The following is a 17299-nucleotide window of genomic DNA, read 5'->3' as shown; positions in this document are numbered from 1 at the left end:
TTTTTTTTTTTTTTTTTCTTTTTTTTCATTTGAATATCTACTCTATTACTTTATAAGTAGCCAGCAATTTATATGAATTTTGTTAATGAAATTTGATAGAGTACTTATCTGATCTTTAGGCAATAGTATTGTCTTTGAATGGGTTCTTGATGATTTTTTGACATGATATTGACACCAAATACTTGGCTGACTTGGAAACCTGTATTGTGCTACTATATAGGTGTTGAGCTTCAGATAGTTATTGAAGTTGATTGATCAGTAAATGCTCTCAGTTTTGCAATTCTTGATATTTAGATGAACGGATTAAAGTATGTTGCAGAACTCTCCTGGAACATTTCCTATAGAACTTAAAGCGTGATCGAGATAATTGAGTCAGATGACACTAATTCTTGTGCTTGAGGTTGAAGCTTTAGTTACTCGATACTGGCCAAGGAAATGGCTATTACCAGGCTGAAGGATCCAAAAGGTATCATCTCTTTGTAAATCCGGCGTCACATGCAACAAGGCATGGCAAACCCCATCTCTTCTGCTACTAATTGGGGTTGTTCTGACAGAGTTGATCCAGTATATCAGGACATCTGGTTTTAAGCTGTAGACCAACAGGAAGGTTTAGCCTAGCTTCCCAAAGCGGAAAGCCAGAATCAAATGTGAAAATGGGTTAACCCTTTGTTAGATTGGTTGGACCCATACCTATCACGTATTCCCTGGTGAAAGCACTGCCAAGATAAAGGAGCATTTTGTTATATATATATTTTCCAAACTAGCCATACAATTAAGTGAATAGGGTCCCCATTAGTCCCACAGACAAGATGCAAATGGTTTTGACCTTTAACCACATCCTGTTATCAGACAGAAAAGATTAGGCAAATCTCCATACATCAATGAATGGTGTTGTATGCATATGATCACAGGCACATGGAATCAGGCTTCATGGGCTAACTGAAAGTATATATTTGATGGGTACATGAATAAAAATCTCACCCAAATTAAAGAGATTATTATTGATCCTATTATGGATAAGTTTGGGTATTATCCACATCATTTACACATATTCATTTCAACTTTACCGTGCGCTCATGCATGCATGGATGTACTTTTATATATTCAATTAAGACATGTAATCATTCATTTCATTTGTTTTTTCATGTTGAGTTTTATAATAATCTCTAAATTTTGTTGATGCATGAGCTATATAAAGCCAGAGGTTCGCATAAAATGCATTAGCACAGAGCATCATATTTATCATGGCTGACGAATCTAAAATGTCTGGGATCTGTCTCTTTATTAGCCTTGTATTTTTCCCTCTTAATGTGCTTTTATTAATTAAAGCATCTACCAACCTTGTAGAGCCCCTCTGTATTGAAGATTGGATTGGTCTGAGAGCGTTGGATGAGGCTGGACAAGTCAAATTCATCAGCGTGCAAGGTAACCTCAGAATCTCCAAGTGACATGCAGAAGTGTATTGTGCTATCCTTGGAAGACAAGCCACCTACCCAAAATTGTTCTTATCCCGTTGGTTCTTATCATCTTAGGATGCTATGAAGGATAGAGTGCGATCTGAATAAAACACTCCTTTGCTATCCAATTTCAGGAGCGATCTGTCCATTAGACTTGCTAATCTCTATTATTATTAGCACAATTGGTTCAATTGTGCTAAAACAAACAATATTCGAATGCCGTAAAAACAACTTTCTGCATGAACTTTGAGCTGTGCAACGATCCATGCAGAATTGGACTCGCCAAGTCATCACTGACCAAGAACTTTTCTTTTAGACAACAAAGGTGGTGCTATGTGGAAACGAGCAGCAGCAGCAAGGAGCAATAAATTTATTAGGCGGCAAGATACGTCCGGATACTTGCATGTGCATTGTGCAAGAGGAAATAAGGAAATTACCAAAAGAGCTTAAGATGAAATTTCTTGTTAAATCTGAATTGTTCTGACGGTAGATCCTGCTCTTTGGTTTAGGAATGCAGTCGCTGTGTAGAGGTGTGCTCATGGACAACACTTCGAAACATCGGCCGCTTCACAGGCGGGAGCGAGGAGACGGATGGTGATATATTATGACGGACGTCAAGATGCCGGGATAATTTTAAAAAATATTATTTTTTTTATTATTTAATTTTAAAAATATCTTTCATGTGAATTTATTTTTCGATCCATCATTTCGTATGTACTATGTGTGAAATCGGATAATTCGGCTGATGATGTGGTACCTCGGTGAAATGTGGAGGTGAAATGTGGAATCAAACCACGACATCAGAAATCGTTGAACCAAGTCACAATTTTATCACTTTTTTAGAAAAAAAATAGGCGCGCAGGGTGGGGGGTGGGAAAGGACCGCAGGCGGGAGGCGGTGCTGACAAGAGTAGGCACAGGGGTGGAGGAACCGTGGATGGAGGATCTATAGGGATTAGGGTAGGGGAGTGGGGGAGCGGTGCGGGGCACACCGTAGAGGAGTAGTGGGGGAATGGGGGGCAAGGGGTAGAAGAGCCGTGGGTGTTGGGCAGGGGTCCTCCATGAGCACCGTGAGAGAGCTTGGGGGGTCATGGAGGAGCAACAGGTGGGCGATCGCGGGGGCTGTGGCGTGGATGGTGGCAGGCAGCGGTGGCCTGTATGTCGTGAGGGGAGAGGATGTCGCGAGCAGGGAGGGAGGCAGTGAGGAGGGGAGGTCTATGGTAGCGGCATGGATGGCGATTTCACGAAGAAGTTCTGTAATAGCCCCACAGCATCACAAAAAAAAAAAACTCTCGATCGCGAAGAAGTCATGGGGGATCGGGGTGTGGGTGCCGGGGTGAAGGAGCTCATCAGGGAGGGGGGGCAGGCGCAAGGGGATATGAGCACGGCAGAAGTGAGAGCATCGTGGGGGAGAGACACAAAGGGTGGGATGTATTGAGATTTGATGCTTCGAGATTCGGTTCATATTGAGCCCACAACGAAGTACAGGATGACAAGTGGAGTCCAACGAGCTCAAAAATAGTTCAAACGAAGTCCAGACAGCGAAGATACGTACGAAAGAAGTTCAAAACAGATGGCACAGTGCACGAGACGGTGGAAGCTGGTGGCTGTGCGGTTGGGCTTGGCGGAGACGCACGCATGCAGACGCATGCAGCCTAGTGCACGGGCAAGCCCAGCACGAGCGTGCGCTCGAGCGCCTAGGTCTAGCACCTGTCGCGGTCTACCATGGATCGAGAGGTGTTGCGCGGTCCATGGAAGTCATGTGGACCGATCACACGGTCCAGGCCTTTTGTGCGCGATCCAATGGTTTAGATCGCATGCGATTGCGATCGGATAGTTGGAACTCAATCTGGGTGTGATCAGGCATGATCAAAGGCTATTTTGCACGATCGGACGGCTATGGTGCGAGTCAGTCACAATCGAACAGCCACGGATGGTTCTAGGGTTGATTGGGACTCTGTATTTCTATTGTAACAGTAGTTTTGAGATTCTGAAGTCTATATAATTCCAATTGACGAGCCATTTATTGCGTTGGAGAGCTAGTGACATCTTGAAGGTGCAGAAAGACTTCAAGAGAGATTTCAGAGAGCTTTTGTTAGGATTTTGGGACTTCTTATTGAGACTCTTGTACAAGGGTTAAGTGGTGAGTTCTTCTTATATTAGTTTTTTTTTATTCTCTCATAATGAAGCTTGTACGCCCCGCGGAGATAGGTTTGAGGCCGATCCATATATTTGTATTATATTTCTTATTTTGTTTCTTCTTTCTTCCTGTTGTACTGTGTGGTATCGGATCCTGCGCAACAATTGGTATCAGAGCAAGGTGGTGCCAAAGCATAGGTTGACGCAGTGGTGATCGAGATAGAAGATGGAGAAGACAAGCACAATCAAGATAGAGATCAATATGTTTGATAAAAAGAGCAATTTCTCTTTGTGGCAAGCAAGGGTGAAGGATGTGCTCATCCAGCAAAGATTGATCGATACTCTCTTGTGCGAGGAGAAGGCGACTACCATGGAGGTACAGGATTGGAGGCGGCTTCAGATGCAGGCGGTGAGTACGATCCGCTTGTATCTAGCAGATAAGGTGGTGATCCATGTGCTTGGCCAGACTTCTCCAACGATGCTGTCGTCGAAGCTCGAGGAGTTGTACATGGCGAAGTCTCTCACCAACACCCTCTTCCTCTGAAGGCAGTTCTATCAGCTGCGGATGACTGAGGGACAGAGTATGCATGAGCATCTCAGCCACTTTCAGAAAATTCTCACCGACCTCTTTAGTATTGATAAAAAAGTTGAGGAGAAGACTAAGGTGCTGGTTTTGCTAGCATCGCTTTCCTCTTCGTATGAGTCCTTGATGACTGCTCTTCTAGTGGAAAAGAGCACCATCAAGATAGATGAGGTTACCACGGCGATTCTCCAGAACGAGGTTCTCAGGAGGGAGAATCCAGCTTCAAACTCAGGTAACGACAGCTCAGCTTTGGTGGTTTCTAGAGGAGCAGGAGGCGGCAGACGAAGCGACAGGAGATCGCGACGAAGACAGTTCAAATCTAGGATAAGTGATCCAAGCAAGATTAGATATTATCGATGTGACAAGTTGGAATATCTAGCCAGAGATTGTCCTCCACTCCAAGATCAGACTAGGGCTACTGCAGTAACGGCCAGTAGCGACTCAGAGGATGATGTCTTGGAGATATCTGACAAGGTATCTACTTCTTTCCAGTAGTAAATTTTAGATTCTGCATGTACCTATCATGTATGTTGCAGAGAGAAGCAGTTTAACTCCCTAGAGAACAGTGAGGGCACTATTTATCTGCCGGATAGATCGAGCTGTGCGATCAGAGGCATCAAGACGGTCAGCTACAGGACACATGATGGTGCAGTGAGCAGATTGGGGAAAGTCCAATACATATCCAATTTCAGATGGAATCTTATCTCACCGAGCAGATTGGATTCGAGAGACTACAGGACGGTAGCTGGTGGAGGAATCCTGAAAGTGTTGCGCAGCGATAGGATTATTCTGGAGGGAAAGAAGAGGATAAGAGGACATTACTACCTCGCCGGGAGTCCAGTGCGAGATGGAGCTTCAGGAGTCAAGAGGAGTCCAAAACGAGATGGAGCTCTAGGTGGAGGTGGATCGGATAAGAGACGGAAGACTAAGGAGGACGAGAGGCGACATCGTAGAGTGAGATTTCTATTATCGTTGGAGACTTCCTCGAGCAAGTCTTTGGACAGAGTGGACACAGCCCATGATGGAGGTGGGATCGAGCGGCCTAGCTTGACTCCCACATTTATCCATCCATGAGACTGCAAGCATGCCCCAAGGTGTGGGGGTGAGACGGATGACAGCCTCTCAGAGACAGATGGAGGTCGAATATTGAGTCGAAGTGGAGATTGTTGAGATTTAATACCTCAAAATTTGATTCATATTGAGCCCACAGCGAGGTCCAGGATGACGAACAAAATCCAATGAGCTCAAGAACAGCCCAAACAGAGTCCAGACGACGAAGATATACGCGAAATAAGCTCGAAACAAGTGGCATGGTGCACAAGGCGACGGAGGCCGGCAGTGGTGCGGCTGGGCCCGACGAAGATGCATGCATGCGGGCACCCAGGCCTAGCGCCTGTCGCAGTCCACCATAGACTGAGGGGTGTTGCACGGTCCATGGAAGCCACGTGGATCGATCACACCGTCCATGCACGGTCCAGGGGCTTTTGTGCACAATTCGACGGTTCAGATCGTATGCAATCATGATCAGATGGTCGGAACTTAATTCAGACGTGATCAGACGTGATCAGAGGCTGTTTTGCATGATCGAATAGCTCTGGTGCGAGCCGATCACAATCGGACGGCCATAGGTGATTTTAGGGTTGATTGGAACTCTGTATTCCTACTGTAATAGTATTTTTGAGATTCTGGAGCGTATATAGCTCCGATTGATAAGCCGTTTGTTGCGTTGGAGAGCTGGCGACGTCCTGAAGGTGTAGAAAGATTTTGAGAGAGATTTCATAGAGCTTTTATGAGAATTTTGAAGCTTCTTGTTGAGAGACTCTTGTACAAGGATTGAGTGATGAATTCTTCTTATATTGATTTTGTTTTATTATCATAGTAAAGCTTCCATGCCTCGTAGAGGTAGGCTTGAGACCGATCCACGTATTTGTTCTTGTTTTATTTTTTTTTTCTTCCTACTGCATCGTGTGGTACCGAATACCGTGCGGTACCGGATACCGTGCAATAAGATGGGGTGCGAGCATTGAGATGAGGGGTACGCATGGCCATCAAGGTGGAGGGGCTAGCTGGGGAGTTGTTGGGGGCAAGGGGATGTGAGCGCAGCGACGTGTGCGAGGAATGGGGGAAGGGGGGGACGTGAGCAAGGCAGCATGCATGTGGCCGCAAGGAAGTCGCAGGGGTCGGGGTGTGGGCACCTGGATGGAGGAGCTCACAAGAGAGTGGAAGGGCGGAAAGGGGGCGTCGGAAAGCATGGAAGAGCTTGCAAAAGATCGAGATGTAGATGTCTAAAAGTGTGGAGGAGCTCGTCGAGAGGGTGGGATGTGGGCACCAAGGCTGGGAGGGAGAGAGGGGGTGGTTTGCGCTCGCTGGGAGGTGGGGTGCCAACATCGAAATGGGGAGGAAAGGGAGGGATACAGGTGGGGGCATCCGAGCCGGAAGGATGGGGTGCAGGCATTAAGATGCCAAACACACACACACATGCACATGCATGCAAGCACAGGGCACCCAAAAAGAAAGAAAGAAAGAAAAAAAATTTCAACCCATGATTTTATAATTTAAATCTGATAGCATTACAAGTTTTGAGTTCAACCCTTAAATTTTAACCATCTATACTCCAAATTATAAGTTGAACCCACGATTTTAGCTTAAGTAGCACCCATACCGTGAATCCAAAAATAAATTTCATTTGGAGATATTTTTAAAATAAAATATTAAAAAATAATATTTTGAAAAAAAAATCCTAAGATACCGACATGAGCTCTTAGAACTATATTCCCTGGCAAAGGTCCAACGCATCTCAGGGCTGAGGTTGGATACCCAAAAATAATGTTATGGATACAAACGGTTGTAACTCAAGGCAGTATAAATTACAATTCCCGGGCTCAATAGAAAGAATACGAAAATCTATATGACATCTACCTTCTTGCCTGGAGCAACAAATGGATTTACAACTCGACTGCCCTGGAACTGCAGGCTATTATATGCTGCCTTAGGTAAGGAAGTGATCGATCATGTGATGTATAACATCTGCACCTTCTGAGTGAACGAAGGAATCCTTGACCTGTCATAAACTCCAGTTACAGAACATGCCACCATAAGCATTGCAGTAAAAAGCTTAGCAGCCACAGGGGAAAGAGTGGATGCGAGAGAGAGAGAGAGAGACCTGAATGACACTGTGTGCAGCAAACCTCTGTTTGCTGCTATGAAAGCTGACATCTACTCTTTCCCATGACAATCGTGTGAGGCCTGTAACCAGCTTTTCTGCAACACATGATGCAAAAGAAAAATATTAAACAGAAGGCAGTATCTCATGATGTCGAATCAACCACCAAGCCACACAAGCATCAATAACACAGTAACGATAGCATTCTTATGGTTGGTATATATAGTTAGTGTAAACTGTATAAATATCCACGCACGGTTTACAAATTGGACTGAAATGTTATGTATTGGATTATCTCCAGCATGATTTGTAGCATTTTCCCAACTTCACATGGGATCAAAGGTGAAAACCATCTTTGGGGTTTTCACTATAGCTCCAGAGGCCAACTGAAAGAGACTCGCTGATTCCTTTCCAACCTCACATGTCAGACGGCTTCCTCTTATATCCGTAATACCACAATGGCATTGTTGCTGGCTGGGTTTCTGGACTGTTGTCAGAATTCAGTACCCAATGGCTGCCAGCTGCCGGAGAAGATGCTAAGCTCCAACAGAACAAAATGACACAGCACATTTAATATAAATGACTTGCACAAATAGAGTAGACAGATTGGTATATGGATAGAAAAAGAATAACAACAAGAGTATATAACAACAAGAGTATATAAAACTTGTTAACTTGTGTTTCAAATTACTTGTTGATATTGTGACATGCACGGAAAAAAAAAAAAAAAACAATTTATCCCTATAAATCTTTAAATTAATCTGCTCCTTGCTTGTTTAGGGCCACATTCTCTACATCTTTCAGAATGTGAGACCCTAAACAGAGTAGAATGGAGGAAAATGATTCATGCAGCCGACCTCTAGTTTGGGATTAACACTTAGCTGAGCTGAGTTCTTACTTGTAGCAACAACTTGAAGTTACAGAGACAGATTGAAATGGTTATGGAACAAGTTCCTAAGGAAACACATCAGCCGACATCAGACATTCCCTGGCAGCTATGAAAAAATAATGAGAGTCTGATCAAGGCATGTAACAGAGTGCACACATGATCAGAAACCTACAAAATTACTTAAGAACAAGACAAGGACAACATCATCCAACCTCCAAAGTATACTTAAAAATTCAGCTGATAAATATATTTACCTTCTAACATATCACAATCAGCATCTATGGGAGAACCATTTGTACACTCTCCTTTTGATCGCTCTTCATATACAATGTGTGGATACTTCTGACTTAAAGAATCCTCCCACTGGAAAATAAGAGCACATATAATTGTTCGGATGTTATGAAGTGGAATACAAGATTAAAGCAGATTTTTGGATAATCATGGGGATTTTGTTATACTGGAAGGACAAAAGAAATAAACAAAGAAGTGATTACCTTAGGCAATTCAGAGTTGCGTCTGATAGATGATGTCCTCCATCCAACAATATCTTAAAACATATTTAGTTTAGGAGAACAATAGTAATTTCTGCCCTGCCACAATGCTAGTTATATGTCTTGTGTTACAGTTAACAGAACAACCAACAGAACCCCAAGAAAATAACCAAAAGGATACGATCATAGCCAACATTTGAATATGCCACCCGACGTTTAAATGCTTCCAGGGCAGACCTATATTAGTAAATTTTCACAACATGATTATGCAATCCAAACTTTTGAAAGTATTTCTCACAGGTTCACACAGAGGCAAAGAAGAAAGTACATAAAGTAGAGGTCATCCCAATCATCCACCATGCGCTGCAACAGAGGAGGATTTCCATCATCATTGTCAGTGAGAAAAAGATGTCTTCCAGTTCTTCTAAATATCCAGTGAATTACAAGAGAAGCAACTTTTTCAATAGCTATGACGCCAAAAAGAAATGGAACCTGTGGATAAATAAGACCTCATCAAATGATAGGATGCATTAAATAAAGCAGATGATGCTATTTCATGTACATAAAAACAACAAAATGTAAAGGACCACTGTTTAAGTAATAGTAAGTATCTGTATCATCCTTCCACGAGACAGAAATTCAAGGAAAAAGTGGAGGTAAGAGAGTAATTGTGATTTTAGCTCTTTTAAGTAGGCGGTCGTGGATACTGTAGCTCTTTTAGGTAGCTGGCTGTGGATGCTAGTTGACCAGCATCCAGATTTGCAGAAGATTATGAGAAATGGCCATTCTCAGTAGGCACAGAAATGGGATGTCATTTCAATAACATTCATCGTAACTCTCCTTTTAGGGGGAAGTTCTAAACCATAATGACTTCCCACAAAAAAAAATATAAAAACGTTGTGATTAGTTAGATCAGTTAGGCTAGTTAAGCATCTAAAATTTGAAACAACCTTAGAAAGGCAGCCGATTAGATTGGCAATATGAAGCTTTTCTAGACCCAACTTCACACAAAGGTTTAGAACAATGTTAGAAAATAGATGTGTATCAGTGTCCATAGTAGGTTTCATTCTTTGACAATTTTAGAATTGATAATTTTGTTTAGGTCCCATAACTATTTTAAGTTGCCAGACCTATCTGATCACTTGCATTTGTTAGTTCCCCTGTAGATCCAGGTATTGAAATTTTGCTAATTCCCCTTGTAAATCCAGATATTGAAATCCCTTTGGACCTTCAAGCAACAATAGTAAGTGCAATTTGTTGGTTCTGCATGAAGTTAACCATTCCTCTACTACTTTATTTTTTTTTTAAAAAAATCATAGACTCAATCCTCTAGCAAATATTTTTTTTTCCTTTGCCTTCATTACGTACATTCCCTAAATATTTAGTCCCACTGCATGCTAGCCTGATACTAGCATGGTACATCCACAATATGCCATGCCAATCTGTGCCAATCATTGTTGTCAAAGAATCCTGCGGTCCATGTCAGGATCTTGATGGTCCTAAATGATCTGGTTCTTATCGTGGAGCTGTGATGAATTAGGATATTGAGATCTAGATCCATATTATGGATCTGACAATGCCTTGAATCATTAAATCCTGCTTGATCATGTTATCTATGAATTAAACCATATGGACTCCATTTATTACAATTAATTTGACCAAGCTGCTTTCAGGGTTACTTATTTATCACTAATAATCCTCAAGCACAAGTTTTGGTGATCCAAATATGGTTTTTAAATTTTTTTTTTTTTTAAAGAGATTTTGAAGGTCATGGAAAGCAAAGCAAGAGGCAAGGTCTGTATAACCACTTGTTGAAATCTGATTTCCTTTTCTAAAACATTCTACTAGAAAGGATAATCAAATTAATGTATTTGGAGTGGTAGTATATATTACTTGGAAATGGACTCTTGCCCCCCAATTAGACATGCTATACATGGGCTTACATTTATATGTATGCCTTTTTATTCTTCATTAATATACTTTATAGTTGACAGAAAAGTTAATCACATTAATATTTTTTGGAGTGATAGTATATAAACATCTTGAATAACTGGAAATGGTGTTTTTCCCCTTCCCGTTAGACATGCTATATATAGGCTTGTGCTAGTCAAAACTGACTTATTATATGCAAGATTCCTTATTCCTCACTAATATACTTTATAGTTGACTCATATTTATAAAGTTATAATTTTTTTAGAAGTACTGTGATTTGATCCACTAATATCCACGACCCGATTTGATCTTCACAAAATTGGTGCCAATGTTTAGCAGGCACCAGCACAACAACCCTGCCAAGTACTAATATCCAGCCCATACCATGCCAGTTCAACACTGACTTCGTACTTACCACGCCATGCTGTGCCAATCCCGAGGTATACTGCTTATATCTGAAGGATCTGAAATATGTTCCAGTTTTTTAATCTTATTGATGATCAAGCAGACTCTTCAGATTGAATTCTCAACTGGTAAGAAACCTCAACATCCTCTCCATCGTTTCAAAGGGAGTCGCCCCACTTAACACCCAACTGTCAAGGTAACCCTTATATGCAGGCCTATCACCTAGTTGGTTCCTATGCAGCCCAGGAGTAGTACAAATTATTAGGCAAGTTCCAAAGAGTTGATTTCAATCAGGTCCAGCAGTTGCATTTCGAATTTTAGTCTCCCTAAATGCCTCCCTACACACACATATGCATACAATAAAAGACTCAAATATATCAGCATAGAAACAAGTCCAAAAATACAATCAACTTTACAGCAAATTGTATAATTCGGAATCTTTTGGTGTATGGTATGCATTGCTGTAGGATGCAACTATTTATTTGCTTTGAAGTATAAATATGTCATTCCATACTTCCAAACTTCCCAATTCTAACCATAACTTCAATAAAAGCACTTTCCAATATTTCCCATTCTACATGAAATATGGCCCCATAAACCAGTTTCAGTGGAAACTCCAACTCAATCTTGCAGCAACTCCAAGCGAAATCAAAACATTTGGTTTTCAGTTCTCTAAAAGTATACAAAATTTGAAATAATGGCTGGCCCAAAGATTCACTAAAGTTGTTTATTTTTAACTCTGCATTGATTATTCATAATTTGAGAACATTGATTGTTGCATGAACCGAAACTTGAACAATCAAGCTTTTTTTCTGAATGATCAATTAATACCATTGCATGATTTTTTTTATGGGAAGTGTGTAATTTTAATAGTTAAAATGTCATGATACACAATAGTAAACGTAAACATTGTGTCCTTTTCAATGCCTTCTAAACTATTTTACTCTCTAAAGATATGAACAAATCTAGAAATTCTAACTGATTTTCAATGCAAAATGCCTGGACATCCACTTAAATGCCAGCCTTTCATCTAACCGCTCCACATCCCCTCCCCCTCCAAACCACGCAACCACCTTTTAGAAAACCGGTCCTCTCTTCTCAGCAACAAAAAAAAAAAAGGGTAAAACCACGAAATTCTTAATCAAACTCTAACATTTGTCACCCTGATCAAATCACTAATATCAAGGCATCAAACCATGTGTTAAAGAGGAGAGATGAGAAAGAGAAAGGAGAAAAACCATGGGGGGCGGGGGGAGGGGGGGGAACTGTAAAACTCTATCTTGTTTAATGTAGTGGAAAATCAAAATCCATTTAACTAGGATAATCCCCACTCAAAAATAATACATATCATTACTTTACAAAATGAGAGCTTATGCTCAAAACATATGCAGTTACCATCAGAATTTCTGGAGAAATATAAACTCCCAAAATTGTTGATAGATTAGACAAATTTAAACACCTCAATGACAGAAAATTCAAACCGTGTTCCATCTAAATTCTTGATTAATTCACCCAACAAACCACATAGCATAGACCTAAAATCTACTTTTTCATAGACATAAGCCCATATGGAAGATCATCTTGTTATTCCTTTTTCAAGATCATCCTAGTATTCTTTCTTAACTTTTATCTGCTGTGTAATGCCTTCTCTGTAGGTGTTTGACATAAATCTGGACATAAAGACTTGCTAGAACTCAAGATTGGAAGAAAATAATATTATGTACAATGAGATTTTACTTCAAAATTCTGAATTTGTGAAGCTAGATCAAGAACAATGGACTTTAATGGATGAAATCTTGTAGCACTTATCAATGATATCCTATCAATTGAATCACAAAGAAGCAACCTGTGATGACATGAAAGTTGAAAGAAAATGCAATTCCTTTTCATGTCCTAAGGACCTTTGGGAGACTCAGTGGCCATAAGTGCTGAGGTCAAACAAACAGGACAAGCCTAGGTTTGAAAGCTCCTATAGAAGCTAAATTAAAGATGAAGTGGACATCGCAACCTAAGCCCAAAATAGAAAACCCAGTGAAGTTGAAAACTATTTAAACAAGTACTGTTCAAATGAATCTCGCATTCTATTCCATATTTGGGCACTCAAATACCTTATGCTTATAATAGTCTCGAACAAAAAAGGTGATGGCTGCAGCTCTCCAATTTTAAATTAGTTTCCTCCATTGATTTTCACGAGGCATATAAAAGCATAAAAATTTACCCGAGTTAATTATAAAATAAGAAAGTACCTGTTTGTTCCCCCTAGAACCAAGATGAGGCGTAGCAACAGTTATAAAATTCATAGCTTCTAGACCACCTATGGTACCTCTTAAATTGTCATCAGAAGTATCATTTGGAAGATCTTCTAGGGGCTTTTTTCGAAGCCTGTACAGTCTCCCAATTGCATATCTTGCAACTAATCCTCCCACAGAGTGTGCAATAAAAGAAATCTTCCGAATTTCTGGTCTTCTGTCAATGACTTCAAGGACCTAATTTACCAAGTTTTGTCAAATACTGAGAAAACAATAACTAACACAGCAAAACACCTAGTCTTTGGAGAAAAAATTACTTAATTATGTAAGCAAATCAGCAATTAGAAGATGCAAACATCAACATGGTACATTTATGTTGTTTAGAAAAGACACTAACCTCTGCTGCTAAACGCTCCCCCATAATATCCACACCATCTAATGTAAGCTTATGCATGTTCCGTTCACTGCCTGCAAAGAAACTACACAAGTCAATGGCTCAAACAATATGACATAAATAATTTGGACAAATTTTACTTAACCATAATTTTTATGATTATTTCAAAAATATAGTAGTGCATCCACACAACAAAAAATCTTCACAAAGAATAATTACCATTCTAAGTACCTATGAGCAATATAAATGATAAGTAACCTAAGAGAATTCTCAAACCTTAGGTATAAAAATGTATTCTAAGAGAATTCTCAAAATTTTGATATAAAAATGTATTCTATGTCAGAGAACCATCAGAATCAAATGAAGTCACTTAATAACCTTTGCAGTTAAAACACAATCAAAATATGGTGCAACCCGCAACAGTCACTGATGAGTAGGATGGTGCAGGAACAAGGGCATGAATGACATTAGACTAATTAATGTTGCCAAGGGAGGTGTAGAATGTCATCTAAAGGCAGGTAGAAAGACATTCTTTTCCACCAATCTACCATGCAGCTAATCACTCTAAGACAACAGATAATCACAGAGGAAAAGCTAACAGGCTTACAGAACTTTTTAGCAGTAAGTGGAAGGAGGATAAAAAGAGTGCTGATACAGATATTCATGCATAATTGGCATAATTGTCCAGACCAATATTTTGAATATGGCATTTAGATGATTTTCATCAACATGGCATGTGGACATTGGCTGACGTAGGTGTTTAAAGGAAACAGCAGGAAATAATACATTATCTTGAACTGCCAATTACTGTTGTATTTCTTAATATGTAACCAGCATTCTGACTGACTTGAAACAAAGCGAATTAAAAAGAGGAAGAAAAAGAAGCAGAAGAAGCAAATGTTCTAATAGCTGTGTTAAACAATACATTGAGACAATTGTGACTGTTATTTTAAAAGAAAAACTTACAATGAACTATTACTTTGTCTGGAAGCATCCTAACAAACTGATCGGCTGCAAATTTCCAGTCAGTGGTGCTGCAAAGACAGAAGGCTAGAATTAAATAAAATAAGCAGCATAGAAAGAAGACAAGCATTAAAAACTTTTCATCAACAAAGAAACAAAAAAAGAAGAAACACAGAACACAAGAAGCAAAGAATGAGAATGCAAAAATGTATACTGCACAAAGGCCTGCAAAGTTCAAGGATTGATATGCATATGAAGTGTTTGAAATTTTGAAAGCATACATCATATTACGCATAGGCATATAGGAGAAAACTGAAATGAATCTTATCCATGATTTCCAGGAACATTGTCCCAGAAACACACTAACAAGCCCGGTCCCAAAAAGATGCACATTGTTCGGAAAAATTTCGACCTTTTCTTCCCCTATAATTAGTATTCTTATTGATCGAAAAGAGTGCCATTTTCTCAATCAATTTCCATCACAGGATTCGTTGAAGCCCAAGAAATAACATATCCTCAACCCAATCGTGGAGACTGGAGCCAGTGAAGCAGCAATAAGCGGTTACCCCACTGCTCAACCTCCCTTCAGAACTTGTCACCCGAGCTGAGACTATTAGCAAATGCACGACCAGCACAATTAATCAACTAGGCTGCTCCTTTAATTAAATTTTATTTGATTTTATTTTTAGAAAAAAGGTATTATTTTCTTCTTCAACAATATTCTTGCGTCAAGATAACTTTTGAAAACTTTCTAAGCCTCGAAGAAGGAACCAACAGATAAGGAATCTACCGCACAGCTTCCTCCAACAAATGACTAGTAATCGAACATCAACCCTTGCTTTAAAGAGAAATTCCATGAAAACAAACAAAACTCGAAAAAAAAAAATAGATGTATTATACCGATACACAAAGTAATGATCCTAGGTTAGATGGAGGAAGAAAACGCGAGAAACAAAGAACAAGTAAACCCCTAAATCCATGATTTCGGATTAAACACCCAATCAAATCGAGAATCTTGTCTCGCAGAAACGAAAAGGCAAAGCAATCACCGGTGACAAAAGGCATCAAAAAAAACAAAAAAAAACAAAAACAAAAGAAATCATTCAAATTTCCTCCAAACGTCAGAGAGATCGCAAATCATACACCAGGATGATCCTAGACCAAGATATACCATACCTCCCAAGAATTCCATGAACCATCACCACGAGATGATCCGCAGTGGAGGCGGCGGCGTCGGAGGCACTCCAGACGTCCGTCCCTCCAACGCTCTCCTCGGTGCACACTCCTTCCAGGCCCCCCATGGCCCCTTCCCCTCACCAACGCATCACCGGCAAGGAATATCGGAAGCGACCGGCCTCGAAAAGGAGAGAGTAGAATGGAAGCGTAGAAATCTGCCAAGAAATCGAACCAAAAAAAGAATGAAAGAGTGGGGAAACAAGACGAGGGTAGGACGTATTTATAGCCTTGGTTAGAGAGCCGGGAAGGAGGAGGCGATCGACGTTCAAGAAGAAGCAATGGAACCTTTTGGTCGGGAAACGGAAGCGTCGACGCGTCACCTAAAAGTCGGTTCGCCCGTTCGCATGACGCGGGTGGGCGCATCCAAATTAAATTAATAAAATAAATAAATAAATAAACCTTTTTTTGTTTTGAGGGTCGGTGTCTGATGTTGGTACGTGTCAATAATCCAAGCAGCAAATTGGGATGCAACATTCTAGGGCCATACGTTACAAATATTTCAATTCCTTGTGTTCCAGGGGTTGGGTTCCATAGGCGGCTCCAACAGAGGACTTACATGACTATGTCATGAAGCAACAAATGAATAAATAAGTAAATAAAGGGGGCCTATGGATGTCCTTGGTGATTCCATGAGGAAATAAAATAACTACCACATGGATTTCCTGTTCGCAGAAGGAATGGACCATGCGTTCGTTGGCCTTTCAGTTAAAGGGACAATGATTTGTTCCAACGTGCACGGAGAAATTTGTGAATGGATGTCTGATCACTGATTTCAGAATTTTTTTAACTTCTTGAAACCGCTAAATTTCACTCTCTTGCTGCTCAACAAAAGTTGATTTCGCAATACATGCATGAGTAGATTTGGATTTTGGAGTCTCATGATACCGCTGGAATATGAAGTTTTCCATCTTTAGCACCATCTAATGATCTGATCATACAGCTCGCTTTTGCGAGAAATATGATGTTGAGCACTGCAAGCAAAGGATCCCAGGATCCAGGAACGTGAAAGGACTCGATACATTTTTGTAATCTCAGTTTATTATAGTTGGGGTAGGTGTTGATTTAATTGAAGAGAATGTTCACGCAAGCAATAATTCTCTCTACTTATACAGCGTTAATAATGGAAGACAGAGAGGCTCCAGCTGAGAATCATGGTAGGCCCTTGTTGGTCCAGCCAAAGATCTTTCAACCGATAGCATGAGCATAAGAGAATTTCGAACCCCAGATCGTTATTCATATTTGAGTGTGATTCCTACCTCTCAAATGATAGGGCTTGTTTCTGCTACGACTGGCTACCATGCCATTAAAAAGGTCAGCTAGCTATAAGCAAGCTCGGTATCCATTTCCATGCAAGAACATCTGCAAATAAAAGTTTAGGCACAAAAGCCACATCTGTTGG

General features: G+C 40.4%; 2 protein-coding genes across 9 annotated transcripts in view; one reads left to right on the top strand and one right to left on the bottom strand.

Annotated features, from left to right (window-relative positions):
• LOC105053957 (uncharacterized) overlaps positions 1-1133 on the top strand; it is a 29379-nt gene extending 28246 nt beyond the window's left edge. For all 3 annotated transcript variants that reach the window (XR_012135419.1, XR_012135418.1, XR_012135417.1), the window contains one exon: positions 221-1133. The gene's annotated coding sequence lies outside the window, so the exon portion shown is untranslated. The remainder of the gene's footprint in view (positions 1-220) is intronic.
• A 5822-nt stretch (positions 1134-6955) lies between these two features.
• On the bottom strand, positions 6956-16312 carry LOC105053960 (lipid droplet phospholipase 1). 6 transcript variants are annotated; one of them, XM_010935312.3, is made up of 11 exons: positions 16186-16312; positions 15841-16055; positions 14668-14735; positions 13705-13775; positions 13305-13544; positions 9050-9213; positions 8903-8958; positions 8725-8777; positions 8485-8593; positions 7342-7439; positions 6956-7239 (listed from the first exon to the last, which is right to left on the bottom strand). In XM_010935312.3, the coding sequence occupies exons 2-11, from the start codon at positions 15963-15965 to the stop codon at positions 7168-7170; spliced, it is 1056 nt and encodes a 351-aa protein (XP_010933614.1). In that variant the 5' UTR covers positions 15966-16055; positions 16186-16312; the 3' UTR covers positions 6956-7167. The 6 variants fall into 6 exon arrangements, 5 of the variants coding, with proteins under 5 accessions (XP_010933614.1, XP_010933613.1, XP_073101851.1 ...); XM_010935311.3 differs by lacking the exon at positions 16186-16312 and having other exon boundaries at positions 15841-16179; XM_073245750.1 differs by lacking the exon at positions 16186-16312 and having other exon boundaries at positions 13705-13786; positions 15841-15902.
• Between the last annotated feature and the right edge of the window lie 987 nt (positions 16313-17299).

The sequence above is a fragment of the Elaeis guineensis genome, chromosome 11 (genome assembly GCF_000442705.2).
Source record: "Elaeis guineensis isolate ETL-2024a chromosome 11, EG11, whole genome shotgun sequence".
Taxonomy (NCBI): domain Eukaryota; kingdom Viridiplantae; phylum Streptophyta; class Magnoliopsida; order Arecales; family Arecaceae; genus Elaeis; species Elaeis guineensis.
The sequence above is the reverse complement of the archived record's forward strand: the minus strand, read 5'-3'. Positions and strand labels throughout refer to the sequence as shown.

What these genes read in the sequence shown, in the direction of transcription:
- LOC105053960 (XM_010935312.3), bottom strand. Translation starts at nt 15,965, where the DNA reads ATGGGGGGCCTGGAAGGAGTGTGCACCGAGGAGAGCGTTGGAGGGACG. An exon ending in AGACAAAGTAATAGTTCATT is followed by an intron (nt 13,776 to 14,667) that starts GTAAGTTTTTCT and finishes GTTTCTTTGCAG; the next exon opens with GCAGTGAACGGAACATGCAT. An exon ending in GCAACTCTGAATTGCCTAAG is followed by an intron (nt 8,594 to 8,724) that starts GTAATCACTTCT and finishes CTTATTTTCCAG; the next exon opens with TGGGAGGATTCTTTAAGTCA.